At 37.3% G+C, this 17,981-nt stretch overlaps 1 protein-coding gene across 1 annotated transcript; it reads left to right on the top strand.

Moving 5' to 3' along the window:
* The first annotated feature begins 6,981 nt into the window (after positions 1 to 6,981).
* Positions 6,982 to 8,457, top strand: LOC140877720 (endonuclease 2-like). The gene is made up of 6 exons (XM_073281285.1): positions 6,982 to 7,259; positions 7,373 to 7,547; positions 7,647 to 7,748; positions 7,872 to 7,927; positions 8,137 to 8,233; positions 8,327 to 8,457. Exons 1-6 carry the CDS (start codon positions 7,152 to 7,154, stop codon positions 8,455 to 8,457), a joined length of 669 nt encoding a protein of 222 aa, XP_073137386.1. The 5' UTR covers positions 6,982 to 7,151.
* Positions 8,458 to 17,981: the final 9,524 nt, after the last annotated feature.

The raw sequence follows: 17,981 nt of genomic DNA, 5'->3' as shown, positions 1-17,981 counted from the left end.
AGGTGGTATCAGAGCGTAGGTTCTGGACTGAGATAGAAGTTGAGCGGGGAAGAGTGAGTTGAAAGAGTGGGTGCCCGGTTAGCCAACTTGTGACTAAGGGCTTTTATGACTCTATGTATAAAAAATCTTTGTTTAATATAATTTACATTCATTAATGGCATTTTCTTTGTCTTTCTTCATATTATTATATTGTGATATACTATTGTTGTTTTGATAAAGACCTTGAATATACTATAGTGTAAGTAAGATGAGATAGTGAATAAAGAGAGATCACTATTATGAAACACATCTTATAGTCACTGTATATTCTAAACAGTTCCTAGTCAATTGAGCCGTCCGCTAATAAGGATAAGGATCGCTCGAGATTGAGACTAGCATTTGTGATGCCAAGTACCACGTTTCATTGGTAATGGACATGGAGATGTTCAAAGCATGCAAATGGATATTCATATGATGAATGATCGAACTACCCTATTCGGACTTTCCAAGTGGTTATTATTATTTGAGTGGATAAGTCCGCGTTTTTGGTTGTACACCATTAGTCCTTACTACTTGAAACATCATTGAGACTCTATATGCTAGTACTGTACTTTGACTCTTTTACCGACTCTATTGGGGTCATCAGGTGTCGGGATTGGGTACAGTTACGACACATATAGGAGTCGATGCTTTGTTGTCAAGGATTCACCACGTACTTGCGAGTGCGGATATCCTATGCGATCTGAGGAGATATTAGTGTGACAAATCTCTGGCCAGAGTACATGATGTGCTTTAAGAAATGGTTTCCTAGTAGCACATGCGATGTCACTATTTGATCTTCAAGATGCATTACATAGTTATCGAATCTCGAACGTCTCTCGATGCACCAATGGTTGTTGATTCGAGCGGGATATATAAATGAAGGGACCGTACTGTACGCTAACCAAAATCTACTGGTTCTTGCAGGCACTATTAGTGATACCTAGGGAATCATGGGGCGATGTTGCTAAGCGCTCTTACCATGATTCGATGGGTAAGTCAAAAATTGTTGTTTCGAGTCACAAGGAGTTGTGAGCCCATGGCTAGCTGTATCCCTGAACCATTGAGGATCACACAAGTAATGGATTACTAAATCCCGTTGAGATAGTTAAATTTAAAGATTTAAATTTAATGAAAGAGAAGTTGGACTTCTTAAATAAAGGGAGTGGAATTTCCTAAAATGACATATGGATGGGCATTTTTGAAAATCACTGAATTCGGATTCAGAAAAATTATCTTGACTTTAAAAGATGCAGAAATGGTTTCTGTGCACATTGGTGAAATCAGTTTATCAATCGGAGTCATGATGAATTTTATATTAATTTCTATAATAACAGGCTTGGCTTGTTGGGCTTAAGTTATGGATTATGGGCCCTAAGGAGTTAGAGTCCTAATACAATTATAACTTAATCTAGTCTAGAAATTTTCTATAAATACATGTGTAGTGTTCGAAAATTATACACAATTCCTCTTGCAATTTTCGAATTACACACATATATTTTCAAGGGGATTTTTCGAAAATCCTCTACTCCTTTTTGAGATAATTCAGGCTGTGATTTTTATGAAAAATTACATTATGAATTGACAGATCAAATCTGTTTATTCTCTACGATAAACATCTGATTGATTTCTAGTGCAATCAATCAGAGGGTTTCTGTTTTCTATTCGTGGACCTAATTCCGGAGATTGATCGAGCAAGTCATCGGTTCCCGGGATTTACAAGAAGAGCAGATTAAATTCTGTTGGAGTCCATAATCAAGCCTTAGCTTGAAGAGGTAAAAATATTTAATTGTGAATTTATATTTTTACTTGCAACAATTTTAATCATTAGGATTTGATACCCACGATATGGAATCGTTCCATATCGAAAAATAAAATTTTTTAAACTTCCGCTGCTACGGGTATCACATCCGTGTGATCAGAGAATGCGTGTTCCAACAGTGGTATCAGAGCCAGGTTGTACTTTGATCAAACGATTAAAATTAACCGATTGTACAAAATTTTTAAGCCTCGGTTTTTGGAAAACAAAACGAAATTTTTAAACAAAAATTAAATTTGAACAGGGCAACGGGGCAGCGATCGTTGCTGCCCAAGGGCAGCAATCGTTGCTGCCCAGAGCAGCGAGATCGCTGCCCAAAAGAGCAGCAATCGTTGCTGATCTCGCTGCCCAAAAGGGCAGCAATGGTTGCTGCCCAGGGACAGCGAGATCGCTGCCCAAGGTAGCCTAGGGGCTGCCCTACACCCTACGTGGGGGCTGCCCTGCCTCACGTGGGGGCGGGGCTGCCCGGGAACGTCCCGGGCAGCCCGAAAAATTAAATTTTTTATTTTTCCATGAATTTTAAATTTTTGAAATTTTAGTTTTTGGTCCGATCAAAAATTGTTTTTGATTGGTCCACGAGGCATCGGATCAAATTGTTTGAGTCCGAAATTTTTAAAATTGATTTTTGGATAAATTTGAATTTTTGGAAAATTTATAAATTTTATCCGTTAAATTAGATTTTATAAAATTAATTATTTTGGTATAATTGATGATAAGATATGATCTTATGAAAGGATAAGATAAAATTTGATTTTATATTTTTAATTATGATGCCATTGCATGTTATCCAATTATTTAATTGTTGAATTAATTATTAGATAAAAGGATGATCGATTGTCATGACCAATATTATAGGTGTATGTTAGGTTGTTTACATTTGGTTTTATAGTTGTTGGGTTTTATTAATGGGCTTGGTTTATGACCCAATTTGAATTGTTATTTGTAATAAAAAGTGGCCTTGGTTTATGGCCCGTTCCCACCCTTAAATATGTATCCCCTACTTGTCATCGAAATTTATTGTAAATTTATTAGACGTAGTGTGAGATAAAGATTTGAAGACAAAGGTGGGCCCAACAGACAATAAAGACCGAAGAAATGTAAATTGGAAGCTCAATGTAATAGGATTGCATTGCATACTTGCATATCACCTAGGATTGGACTTAGACTCGTGATTGGCAACCACGGGTCGATTAGTGATTGCGATCGATCATCCTTTAAATAATATATGATATTATTGTTATATGCATGTTTAGACTAAATTGTATGAATCCCGCAAGCATACAAATATTGCATGATGAGACAATTTTCAAATTAAAAATTCCTCATTTTAAATATGATTTAAAATTTATATCAAGATAAACAAAAGGGAATTTAAATATTGTTTAAATGTTCCTACCTTCCATCAACGATCAATGTATGAGATGCTACCCGCGGGCATGGTCCGGCTCATATTATTGGGGAGGTCCGTTCATCGGAAAGCTGTACATTGGATCGACACATGTTGTAAGTTGGGCGGAACTCCCATGGGATTGGCTCATATTATTGGGGATCCACATGGCGACCGTCCATCACAACTTAATATTGATGGGTCATCTTGACATGTCACATTAAACGGCATTATATTATTGGGCCCTTATTGGACATGAGGTAAAAACATGGGGTTGCTTTGGAAGCAATTGGGCTCTACCTTTTGAAAATTATGGTTGACTGATATTATTCGGGACTATAGTTTGTCAATTGGACTCCATGTTCCCACTAAGGAAACAAGTTTCTCGTTTTCACTAGAGGGTAGTGAAATCGTTAAAATAGTGGGAGTGAAATTCATAAAATAAATTTTATCATATTTTATGTCTTAGTAAATTAATTAAGCAATCATCGATTATTGTCTATTTCATCTCAGTATATCATTATGATGAATATTCGTAATCCACATGCACTACAACAAATATAGTCATAGACAACACTATAAAGACAATGGAATTTTGCCAAAACTGTTGCATTTTACTCTTTAACAACGGTTTTAATGAAAACCGTTGTCTTTGATAATTTCTTCTTATCAAAGAAAACGGTTTAAGGGTAAAAGACAACGGTTTTTAAATACTGTTGTCTTTGTTTTTAATCTACGACAATGGTTTTTATTCACTATTATCTTTATGTGTTTTTTTATGACAAAAGACAACGAATTTTATAAAATTGTTGTGGTTGTCTATTTATTAATTTTTTAAAATAATACATTTTATTCATACAATTATATACTTATACTTATTAAAAAAAAGGGAGAGAAAACCCAACCCAAACCCGTCGCCCCCCTCTTTCAGATCTCTTCATCTACACAACCTTGAGCGCCCACCTACACGTAGAACAAGTGCGCCGAGATGTCCTCGGCCGTGGCCGCCGCGATGTCTCCGCCTCAGATTTCCGCCGCTTGCTCTGTCGTGGAGTCCTCTCTTAGGAGGAACAGCCCCGACCAACAGAGTGAAAGAGTGGGTGCCCGGTGAGCCAACTTGTGGCTAAGGGCTTTTATGACTCTATGTATAAACAATCTCTTGTTTAATATAATTTACACTTTTATAATGGCGTTTACTTTATCTTTTATCATATTATTATGTTGTGACATACTATAAGATGTTTAGATGAAGACCTTGAATATACTATAGTGTATGTAAGATATGGTGGCACATGAGGATGGCTATCATGAAACACATCTTATAGTCACTGTATATTCTAAACAGTTCCTAGTCAATTGAGCCGTCCGTTAATAAGGATAAGGATCGCTCGAGATTGAGACTAGCATTTGCGGATCCGAGTACCACGTTTCATTGGTATGGAACATAGAGATGTTCAAAGCATGCAAATGGATATTCATACGATGAATGATCGAACTACCCTATCCGGACTTTCCAAGTGGTTATCACTTATCGAGTGGATAAAGTCCGCGGTTTTGGTTGTACACCATTAGTCCTTACTACTTGAAACATCATTGAGACTCTATATGCTAGTACTGTACTTTGACTCATTTACCGACTCTATTGGGGTCATCAGGTATCGGGATTGGGTACAGTTACGACACATATAGGAGTCGATGCTTTGTTGTCAAGGATTCACCACATATTTGCTAGTGTGGATATCCTATGCAATCTGAGGAGATATTAGTGTGACGAATCTCTGGCCAGAGTACATGATGTGTTTTAAGAAATGGTTTCTTAGTAGCACATGCGATGTCACTATTTGATCTTCAAGATGCATTGCATAGTTATCGAATCTCGAACGACTCTTGATTTACCAATGGTTGTTGATTCGATCGGGATATATGGATGAAGGGACCGTACTGTACGCTAACCAAAATCTATTGGTTCTTGCAGGCACTATCAGTGATACCTAGGGAATCATGGGGCAATGTTGCTAGGCGCTCTTACCATGATTCGATGGGCAAGTCGGAAATTGTTGTTCCGAGTCACAAGGAGTTGTGAGCCCACGGCTAGCTGTATCCCTGAACCATTGAGGGTCACACAAGTAATGGATTTTTAATCCCCGTTGAGATAGTTAAATTTAAAGAGTTAAATTTAATGAACAAAGAAGTAGGACTTCTTATATCAGAGTAGAAGAGTAAGATTTCCTAAAATGACATAGGGATGGGCATTTTTGGAAATCACTGAATTCAGATTCAGAAAATTTATCTTGACTTTAAAAGATGCAGAAATGGTTTCTGTGCACATTGGTGAAATTGGTTTATCAATCTGAGTCACGATGAATTTTATATTAATTTCCGAACATGCGGGCTTTGCTTGTCAGGCTTGAACTTATGACTAATGGGCCCTAAGCTGTTAGCAGCCCACATTATAAATAAGTTATTGCAGTACAGAAATTACACAACAGAGGCATAATTTTCAAAATTCACTAGGGTTTTTCTCCCTAGTGGCCGCCGCCCCCTCTCCCCTCTCTGCTCGAAAAATTCCAGCATGTGAATTTTGAATTTGCAGTCTGGTTTAACGGATCAAATTCGTTAATTCTCTTCATAGAAACTTCTGATAGATTTTCTAGTGCAATCTATCAGAGGGATTAAACTTCTGTTCGTGGACCTGATTGAAGAATTGTTCGTCCATCAGTTCCTGGGATATACAACAAGAGCAGAGTAATCTGTTGGTGTCCATAATCTCGTTTCGAGATTCAAGGTAAAAATTTAATTGTTATTTAATTCTTACACGCACAATTTAATCGTAAAGTTTTGATACCCATGATATGGAATCGTTCCATATAAAAAAATTTAAAACTTCCGCTGTACCGAGTATCAATTCTGATTGATCTGATCACCGTTTCCCAGAGATGGTTTTTCATCCACCATTTTCCCATCTCCACAAGCACGTATCTGGGAAACCTTCACTCACTAGCCCTGCAAACCAGTTCATCCAAGATGAAGCTCAAGAACCGTCAGAGAGGAGTGCGGTTCTAACCAATGTCCGGATCTTACACCCTTGGCGTGAATGGTTAGTTTAATGCACGCGTTGTTCAAAAAGGGTTATTTTGATGTCATTGAAAGCTCTTTCGCCAGAAATGGAGAGCTGGGAAGCTAGGAGACAAATTCTATCAGGAGTGTTTGCTTGAATTTTGCTCGGGATCAGCATCAACTTATAAGGTAATGATTCTTCCCCCACGACTCCGATTTAAAAATATCTTCTTTGTCTAACAGAGTAACTGCAAGAAGACCTAGTATTTGATATTTTGACAATGTGAAAAATATTTGATTGCTATGTTGTTTACATTAAAAAATTATTGTTTTCTCAGATACTTGTTTACATTGAAGAAAATGTATGTTGTCTTAGTTGTGCATTTGACTCAGAATTTGTATTTTGGTCAGCATTATTTGTAATAGCATTTGTTTTTAGTAGGTTTGCAGCTCCTGCATTTTAAGGGGAGATTGCGATAGGGCATTTTTAAAGGCTAATGAAGATGAAGGTGTTAGGACTGTGGATGTAATGCGCCTCATTCAGCTCCGAGGCAACACTTTACTAACGGATGGATCGATATCGTTGCTTTGGAAAATGATTTAGAGTTTGAAGGTGAGATTATGTTCGCAAAGATTGATTCGGTCTCTTACTGATTTTGTATGCATGTGTCGATGAGCTGAATTTGGAAAGTTTTCGGAAATCTAAGTTTATGGCTTTACTCATTTTGTAGAGATAGGATTATGTACGAAGATCGGATTTATGGTGATAATTTGATATTGTTATTAATTATTAATTTCAGATGTTTTCTTTCTTGAACTTTTAAAGTATTTTTGCATTATAGTCATCATTGTTGCTATGGAGAAGCAAAAATGGAGTCCAAAGTTCAATTTCTACTATTCATAGCTCTACTTGTTTGTATTCCAGTAGCCAAAGGATGGGGAATCGATGGTCATCTCATCATTTGCAGAATTTATCAGGTTTCACTTTTGGACTAGCCTTTCCTCGCTATTATTTTTTGTGACGTGAAAACCAGTGTTTCTGGATTCAAGGTATTCATTTCTTGTTAATGATTTTCCCATATCGGTTGCAGCCTAGGCTATGCGAGGCAGCGGCGGATGCAGTGTCGCGGCTTTTGCCGACCTACACGGGTGGTGATCTCGGCAGCGTGTGCTCGTGGGTGGATCACATAAAGTTCCAGTATCACTGGTCATCGGCTCTACATTACATTGACACTCCCGATGATCTATGCACATATCAATACAATAGCGGGTCTATAAAAAAAATCTTGCTTGTTTTCATGTTTCTTCTCTTTCTTATATCAAAATATAAAAGTTGAAACAATGTTATATAATGTTACAACTCATGGGACTGCAAAGATGAAGAAGGCATACAGGACAGATGCGTGGCAGGCGCGATAAAAAGTTACACCAGCCAGCTTCTCAGCTACCGCGATCTCAACGCTGCTTCTCAATTTAATGCATCGGTTTCTTGAATGGTTTTAGTTCTCATACTCTGCCTTTATATATGTACTTGTCACATATGAAGTGTAATATGCCTAAAACAAACATAATTTCTTGAAAAATGATCAGATAATCTCACAGAAGCACTTCTGTTCCTGTCTCATTTCATGGGAGACATCCATCAGGTACTATTGTTTTTTATATGTATTCTTGTGTAGAAGTTCAATTTTAAAAACTTTGTTCGATTAGTAATCTAATAGATGGATTATTCATTTCAATCGAGATGAATCAAAACACATCTTTATCATCATATATTGTGGAATCTTGGCAAAGAATCTTGTATCAAAGCCATTTATTCAGGATAAAAGTTCATAAAATTTGTGCTTTTGAGCAGCCTCTACACGTGAGATTTACTTCAGACAGGGTAGCAAACACCATTGATGTCCATTGGTACACAAGAAAACAAGTTCTACATCATGTGAATTTTCTTAGTATGTATACATCTCTGCCCAATTAGTATCTCTCCAATTAATATGTATGTACAATAGAGTTTTCTTAGTATGTACACGTGATATTTACTTCAGACAGGAGCCCACCAATTGTTTCTCCTCCAACTTCATTTTCTTTTCCCTCCATCAAAGTAGGTACCGTTGTCTTCCTCCACTTGCTCCAAGTTCTAGCAATTCGTATTGGTGGCTTAAACCCTGACCGATAAGTCATGTGTAGTCACTTGGAATTTGTGGAAAAGAGGAAGAGTAAATGGATAGCTTGTAATGTTAGGGTTTATGGGAGTTTTGTTTTCGTTCATACTGTATCTCTGAGTGTTGGCTGCCAAGATTTTGATATAACTATGCAAAGCGTGAAAAAAGGGTTCTCAAAATAGTTCATTTTCAATTTTTCTGGCTTATATTTGATGTATTTTGTGTTATTGCTTCTTGTGGACTATAGTCTTATGCTAAGAGAGTGGAGAATAGTAGTGGTAAGAGAAGGTTGTTGTCTCCAGAGGATGCGGCGGCGCTGATTCAGATTACTTTCCGGGCTTATTTTATTCGAAGATCTTAGGCTCTACGTGCACTCCAAGAGCTTGATGTTGCCAAGACCAAGCTAAAGGAGATCAAGGCTTTGTTCCACAACTTCTCTTAATGCAGACACATTGCCAGTGATGAACCGAAGATCGAAGAGTAGTTGATGTGAGCTGGAGCTAATTACACCATTAAGGATGCAAAGATTCGGACCACCCTGTCGATATTTTTTTGTAGTGTGCATTGAATTAAAATTTTAATTTCGAGTGATTTGTAATACGAAAAAATTGTATATTAAATTTATTTATGAAATTTTAAATTTTGGTTTATTTATAATATTGAAATTTATATAAAATTTTTTATTATTTTTGTTTTTTATATAGAAAAAGACAACGGATTTTATCCGTTGTCATAGGGGGTCTAAAACTGTTGTAACTGATAGTTTTGTTAACACTGCGCCCTTACGACAACGGATAAAATCCATTGTCGTTTCTTTCAAATAAAACGGATTTGTGCCTACGACAATGGATAAAATCCGTTGTCTTTGAGGGCAATGACAACGGATTTTATCCGTTGTCATAGAGACGCAGTTTTGACAACACCATCAGTTACAATAGTTTTAGACCCCCTACGACAACATATAAAATCCGTTGTCTTTTTGCGTTTTTCTTGTAGTGATGTTTCAACTCTCGAACAAAACAAACTTTCTGGCGCAAACTATACGGAATGGTTCCATAAGTTAAGATTGTCCTGAGCTCGGAAAAGATTTTCTAAGTGTTAGAAAAGGCTCCTCCGAAAACAGCCTCGGCTGATGTAACTTCGGAAAGGTTGGTCGAACTAGAGAAATGGTAGGACCATGATCTCAAGGCCAAATGTTACATGCAAAGATGGACAAGTCTAAATAAGTTTGTCATCACTGCAAGAAACCCGGTTACTGGAAGCGCAACTGCAAAGCATGTATATCGAGTAGTTACGAACTACAAAGGATATATTTTTCACTTAATACTATTTCTTGGGTATTGGATACCAGATGTAGATCTCACATTTGCAATGAGTTGCAGATGATGACAAAAATTCGTAAGCTTAGGATGGGTGAGACCCAGTTAAGGCTCAGGAATGGTTCCAGAGTTGAATCCAAAAGCTATGGGAAACATTTGTTTAATTTTGCAAAAATAATTTTAAGCTATATTTTGAGAGAGATGTTTTTATTTGTACCAAGATTTCATTAAAACATTATTTCTTTTTCTATTCTTGATAGAGAAGATATTTCTTGAAAATTTGCGAATGAGATTTGCAATATTTACAAGAATGAATGTTTGATTTGAAATGGACAATTTAAAAACGATCTATATAACTTAAAATTAAAAGACATTCCAGTTGATTATGTTGATAAACCGATAACAACAAACAAAAGAAAAATCGATAGTCAAAACCCGGCAAACCTTTGGCATGCTAGGCTAGTTCATATTTCCTCAAGGAGGATGAACAAGCTAGTGGGAGAGGGCATGTTTGATATGTCTGATATTAACTCTCTACCTACTTGTGAGTCCTGCCTAAAAGGAAGAATGACTAAATCTCCTTTCAAAGGGAAGCCTGAGCGTAGTCAAAATCTGTAGCGACCCGACCCGGATCCACTATCTAATCAGAGTTAAGAGCATAATTAAGCATGCATTAAATCAAATTGCTGCGGAAGACTAAATACAAGTAGACCGGCAGAATACAACCGGCTAATCAAACTCGATTTATACAACCCAATCGAATTACTTTAAATAAAACCTACAGCTAATCCTGTTGTCTTCAAGGTCACTGGCTACTCCAGGCTCCTGGTGCTCAATCCTGCACCTATACCTGCCCCATCGAATAGGGTATCCAGATACACAGAAAATACTGGACGTGAGCTCTAAGCTCAATACGAAAGCACGGATAAACATACAAATATGATGCATGCAAATGATCGGGTATCCATATCTGGGATAACTTTATACAAACTGATCAAACTGGCGCCTGGGATATAAGCTCGTCACATCGGGGTAGCTAACCACTGTGTGCGACCACTCATTCCCAAATCCCGAACGCGGACCACGGAGTCCTCGAGGTATCAGTACCTAAGGGTACTCGATATCAAACGTCCTAATAGGGCTGAGCAACTCTAACTGGCTCATCTCGAAAGATATACAGATGTACAGACACAAGATGATATGCACATGCCGCATAACAATAATAACATGCAAACACATAAATGCAACATATAAGCATGCATATCCGCTAGCAATCTCAGTCAGTACTTACGTACCTTTCTAAGGCAGTCCTAGTAGTCCCACTCTAGGTTCCAAGCCTATCATCAAGTCTACAATGCAAATACCCATGCATCATTCAATAAGCGCTAAAAGCCTTAACTAAGCTATTGCATACTCCTAAATAATTTTAGGAGACCATAGCTATACCTGCGTCCGTCGTCAGCCCACTGATGGCGACTATCCCGCAACTAGGGCACTCCCCTGCTGTGAATCCACAGCCTCAAACACTGCTCTACAACACGAGCACTGCTCCGCTACTATGTCAGACACTGTCTGACTATACTAAAACAAATATCCTACTCCAACTCTAGAATAATAGTACCCAAAGACTTAAAATAGGACCACGAGGGCGAATGAGAGAATTCGGAATTGGCAAGAAATGAATGCCTCGGACCTTATATTTATAGGCATCGATCGGAACCTCCGATCCTCGATCGGAACTTTCGATCCTTGATCGGAACGTCCGATCCTGCCATCGGAGCTTCCGAACATCCTTATCTGCCACATGTAAAAATCTCACTGGTTGACTTCGGATAGGGAGATCGGAGCTTCCGATCCCGATCGGAGTTTCTGATCCTGCCACACGTCATGCCTGACGTAATATCGATCGGAGCTTCTGATCCTGAATCGGAGCTTCTGATCCTGATCGGAGCTTCCGATCTCACCTTCGGAGCTTCCGATCCTTCAGATACCAAATTGGTTTAACATAATTAATCTCTTAATTACCAATTTCGGTTACGGGGTACTACAAAATCTGTTGGATTTGATCCATACAGATGTTTGCGGACCATTTAGTATCGGTACTAAATTTGGTCACACCTACTTTATTACCTTTATTGATGATTATTCTAGGTATGGGTATTTATATTTAATGAAATATAAGTATGAATCATTTGAAAAGTTCAAAGAATTCAAGGCTGAAGTAGAAAACAAACAAGGTAGAAGTATTAAAGCACTTCGATCGGATCGAGGTGGAGAATACTTAAGTACCAAGTTTTTGAGCTATCTAAAAGAGAATGAGATTCTCTCTCAGTGGACTCCTCCTATGACACCTCAGCTGAATGGTGCCTCGGAGCGTCGCAATCGAACTTTGTTGGACATGGTTCGATCTATGATGAGCTTCACTGAGTTCCCTCCTTCGTTTTGGGGCTATGCACTTGAAACGGCGGTATTGTTGTTGAACAATGTTCACACCAAAGCAGTGAATAAAACTCTATAGGAGTTATGGAATGGCAAAGCTCCTAAGTATTTGTACTTGAGGATTTGGGGATGTCCTGCTTACGTGAAGCAGACAGTGGGAGATAAGTTGGATAGTCGATCCACCTTATGTTATTTTGTAGGATATTCGAAGAATTCAATCGAATATTATTTCTATCATCCTACTGAAACAAAAGTGTTTGTTTCGAGGAATGCCACCTTCATGGAGAAGGAGTTCTTATTAGATAAGAAAGGCAAGATGATGGAACTCGAAGAAATTCGAGAAGAACCCAAGATACAAAATAACGATCCCACACCTCAAGAACCTTCAGTGGACACGCCTACACCTAGGAAATCCGAGAGGACTTCTAGACCTCCTATTCGATATGGTCTTCTTCTTGAAGGGGATCAAAGTGAACCCGACATTGGATGTGATCCAAGAAACTTAAAGTAAGCAATTTCTGATGCGGATTCGAATTTATGGCTTGAAGCTATGCAGTCGAAAATAGATTCGATGCATACAAACTAAGTTTGGTCTTTAGTGGATCCTCCCGATGGAATTGTTCCAATAGGGTGTAAATGGATCTACAAGAGAAAACTTGGTCCTGATGGTAAGGTACTGACCTACAAGGCCCGATTGGTAGCAAAAGGTTATACTCAAAGACAAGGAGTTGGCTATGATGAAACCTCTTCACCAGTCGCAATGTTCAAGTCCATAAAAATCTTTATTGCCATAGCAGCATGGTATGTCTATGAGATATGGCAAATGGATGGGAAGACTGCATTTCTTAATGGAAACATTAAGGAAGAAATCTATATGATGCAGCTCGAGGGATTCACATCCATGGGAAGCGAGCATAAGGTATGCAAGCTTTAGAGATCAATTTATGGTCTCAAACAAGCATCAAGAAGTTGGAACCAGAAATTTGATGAAACAATAAAGGACTTTGGTTTCATCAAAAACCCGGAGGAACCGTGCGTGTACAAGAAAGTAAATATGGATGCGGTGACGTTCTTAGTGCTTTATGTTGATGACATCCTACTCATTGGGAATGACGTAGGGATGTTGCAGTCAAAAAAGATATGGTTATCAGGTAGATTCTCGATGAAGGATTTGGGTGAGACCTCCTATATTCTAGGGATACAGATCTATAGAGATAGATCTAAGAGAATGATAGGACTCACTCAAGCAACCTACATCGACACCATATTGAAAAGGTTTTCTATTGATGAGTCCAAGAGAGGACATCTACCTATGTGTCATGGAGTTTCTCTATCCAAGTCTATGTGTCCCAAGACTGACGAAGAGATAGAGAAAATGACACACATACCATATGCGTCAGCCATAGGTAGTATTATGTATGGGATGATATCTACCAGATCGGATGTAGCCTTTGCTCTGAGTGTCACGAGCAGATATCAGGCCAACCCCGGTCAAATGCATTGGAAAGCCGTGAAGGATTTTCTTAAGTACTTGAGAAGAACTAAGAATATATTCATGGTTTATGGAGGAAGAGAATTGAAATTGGAAGGCTATACCGACTCTAGATTCCAAAGCGATGTGGATGACTCGAAGTCAACCTCTGGATTTGTATTCATGCTCAATGGCGGTGCTGTCTCTTGGAAGAGTTCCATGCAGGACACCACAGCGGATTCCACCACTGAGGCAGAATACATTGCAGCATCAGCTGCTGCTAAAGAGCCCGTTTGGATGAGGAATTTCGTCCAAGAGTTGGGCATAATTCCTAAAGTTGTTGGTCCAGTTCCGGTGTACTGCAACAACACTGGTGCCGTTGCTCAGGCAAAGGAACCAAGGTCTCATCAAAGATCCAAACACGTACTGAGGAAATACCACATCATCCGGGAGATTGTGGAAAGAGAAGACATCACTGTCGAGAGAGTGGCCTCTACAGACAATATCGCTGATCCACTTACTAAGCCCTTGCCAGGACCATTGTTTGACAAACATCGCGAAGCAATGGAATTACGTAGTATGACTAGTTGGCTTTAGGGCAAGTGGGAGATTGAAAGAGTGGGTGCCCGGTTAGCCAACTTGTGGCTAAGGGCTTTTATGACTCTATCTATAAACAATCTTTGTTTAATATAATTTACATTCATTAATTGCATTTTCTTTGTCTTTCTTCATATTGTTATATTGTGATATACTATTTTTGTTTTGATAAAGACCTTGAATATACTATAGTGTAAGTAAGATGAGATAGTGAATAAAGAGAGATCACTATTATGAAACACATCTTATAGTCACTGTATATTCTAAATAGTTCCTAGTCAATTGAGCCGTCCGCTAATAAGGATAAGGATCGCTCGAGATTGAGACTAGCATTTGTGATGCCAAGTACCACGTTTCATTGGTAATGGACATGGAGATGTTCAAAGCATGCAAATGGATATTCATATGATGAATGATTGAACTACCCTATTCGGACTTTTCAAGTGGTTATTATTTTTTGAGTGGATAAGTCCGCGGTTTTGGTTGTACACTATTAGTCCTTACTACTTGAAACATCATTGAGACTTTATATGCTAGTACTGTACTTTGACTCATTTACTGACTCTATTGGGGCAATCAGGTGTCGGGATTGGGTACAGTTACGACACATATAGGAGTCGATGCTTTGTTGTCAAGGATTCACCACGTACTTGCGAGTGTGGATATCCTATGCGATCTGAGGAGATATTAGTGTGACAAATCTCTGGCTAGAGTACATGATGTACTTTAAAAAATGGTTTCCTAGTAGCACATGCGATGTCACTATTTGATCTTCAAGATGCATTGCATAGTTATCGAATCTCGAACGACTCTCGATGCACCAATGGTTGTTGATTCGATCGGGATATATGGATGAAGGGACCGTACTGTACGCTAACCAAAATCTACTGGTTCTTGCAGGCACTATCAGTGATACCTAGGGAATCATGGGGCGATGTTGCTAGGCGCTCTTACCATGATTCGATGGGTAAGTCGGAAATTGTTGTTCCGAGTCACAAGGAGTTGTGAGCCCACGGCTAGCTGCATCCCTGAACCATTGAGGGTCACACAAGTAATGGATTACTAAATCCCATTGAGATAGTTAAATTTAAAGAGTTAAATTTAATGAAAGAGAAGTTGGACTTCTTAAATAAAGGGAGTGGAATTTCCTAAAATGACATATGGATGGCCATTTTTGGAAATCACTGAATTCGGATTCAGAAAAATTATCTTGACTTTAAAAGATGCAGAAATGGTTTCTGTGCACATTGATGAAATCAGTTTATCAATCGGAGTCATGATGAATTTTATATTAATTTCTATAATAACAGGCTTGACTTGTTCGGCTTAAGTTATGGATTATGGGCCCTAAGGAGTTAGAGTCCTAATACAATTATAACTTAATCTAGTCTAGAAATTATCTATAAATACATGTGTAGTGTTCGAAAATTATACACAATTCCTCTTGCAATTTTCGAATTACACACATATATTTTCAAGGGGATTTTTCGAAAATCCTCTACTCCTTTTTGAGATAATTCAGGCTGTGATTTTTGTGAAAAATTACATTCTGAATTGACAGATCAAATCTGTTTATTCTCTACGATAAACATCTTATTGATTTCTAGTGCAATAAATCAGAGGGTTTCTTTTTTCTATTCGTTGACCTAATTCCGGAGATTGATCGAGCAAGTCATCGGTTCCCGGGATTTACAAGAAGAGCAGATTAAATTCTGTTGGAGTCCATAATCAAGCCTTAGCTTGAAGAGGTAAAAATATTTAATTGTGAATTTATATTTTTACTTGCAACAATTTTAATCGTTAGGATTTGATACCCACGATATGGAATCGTTCCATATCGAAAAATAAAATTTTTTAAACTTCCGCTGCTCCGGGTATCACATCCGTGTGATCAGAGAACGCGTGTTCCAAAATGAGTCACATGAATTTTTAGTATTGCATGATTATGCAGTATTTGATTTGATGATTTGATAAAAGGCATGTGCTCGTGATCTACCTTTGAAATTAAATTAATTAATTTACTGATTTGTAAATTTTCGAATTCTTATCTATGTTATTATAAGAATTTCCCCGGGTGATGTAAGCACCCAGAATCGAAGAGAACATTGTTCTTTGGGTGACGTAAACACCCCAGACTGACATATTTGTATAGCCAGACTGAACAGAATGGTATGGTCAGATTGAACAGAACTGTATTATTGCTCAGCTGAATGATGAAGCAAAAGGACTGAAATTGTAAAGATGCTACGGTGTGTGAGAGAAACACATATTTAGCTACAATTTCTATTCGAGAAATATACAGGGAATCAGAATGAAATTGCACCTGAGAATGAAATTTCAGGTAACAGATTTATTTTATTTTGACCTGTCTATTATTGGTGCAATAGATTCATGATAGCTGAAAGCTTTATATGATCACCTCTGTATCTGAAAAAAGACTGTGTGAATTGAACTGAAGAATGGAACTATTGCTTCGATGAACTGAAACTGAAGATGATTTTGTTCGTATTGAAATATCTGTTTATATTGCATGATAGATGATGATGCAATAATTGAATACAGATGAGTAGAAGAATTGATGATAAGAAGCGATTAAATTAGATCAGTAAGAACATAATGTGCAATTTAATATGATGATATAGAATCTCGAATTAAGATTCTATGATTTCGGTTCGATATATGATGTTTGATTAAAGAAATATTTTGAAATAAGTATATTCAATGCACTAGATATGTTCATGATCTAAACCAGAATTGAAAGATATGCCGATGAGTAGAGATGGCAGATATATTTCAGTAAGATTCTTGACTTTAGTTTAAGTTGTGACCTGGAATTTATCGGAGAATTGATGAGTTTGTGAATTGACTACTGCTTTTGAGGTTTACAAAATAGATGATGATATGAAAATCAGTTACAGATGAGTCTTTTATTTGATTTTACTGAAGTTATTACATCATAAATCATGATTTTTGAAATTCTTGATATTGATTTTGAGGTTTTGGTACCGATCTCAATCGATTTTGATGGACTCTTATTCTTTGTTAGGGTCTGATTTGATTTACTTGTCTTAAGTTGAGATGCTAGTGAGTTGTTTTCACTTAGCATATTGTCATTCATATTATTGTTCTGTGGATGATCTTGACTTAAGTGAGTTTCCCTGATTATGAATTTCAAGAGTCACTGATTGTTTGATGTATACATTCAGTATATTATAATATTTTTGACTTGTAACTGATAGAATTTCCAATTGAGATTTGGGAAATAGAACGAAAAGAAGAGATGAATGCGTGATTGATATATCTTTTGAATTTATGTGCTTGAAGTATCGAGATAGATACTAAAACAGTCAGAATTTCTGTAATCCAAATTAAGTGAGAATTGATTTGGAAGGATTAAAGCACAAATAACAAACAATACAAGGACAAACATCGAACCACATTCTTATAATAATTTAAAAAAAAACAACACAAATTTTGATACGGTTATTCCGATTTTGATACAATTATTAAAATTAATAATATAAATACATTATAAAATATAATATGTTTTTTACATGATTTCTTAGTAAAAACTTCAAAAATAAAGTTTAAATAACTTACAAAAACAACAATCAACTAAAAATTACATAAAGAACAATCAACTAATCAACTATAAATTACATAAACAACAACAATGATTAAATAAACAACAATCAACAAAACATTAATCAAA

Source organism: Henckelia pumila, chromosome 2 (genome assembly GCF_033568475.1).
Source record: "Henckelia pumila isolate YLH828 chromosome 2, ASM3356847v2, whole genome shotgun sequence".
In the NCBI taxonomy this organism is placed as follows: domain Eukaryota; kingdom Viridiplantae; phylum Streptophyta; class Magnoliopsida; order Lamiales; family Gesneriaceae; genus Henckelia; species Henckelia pumila.
Note: the sequence above shows the minus strand (reverse complement) of the source record. Positions and strands in the feature narration are given on the sequence as shown.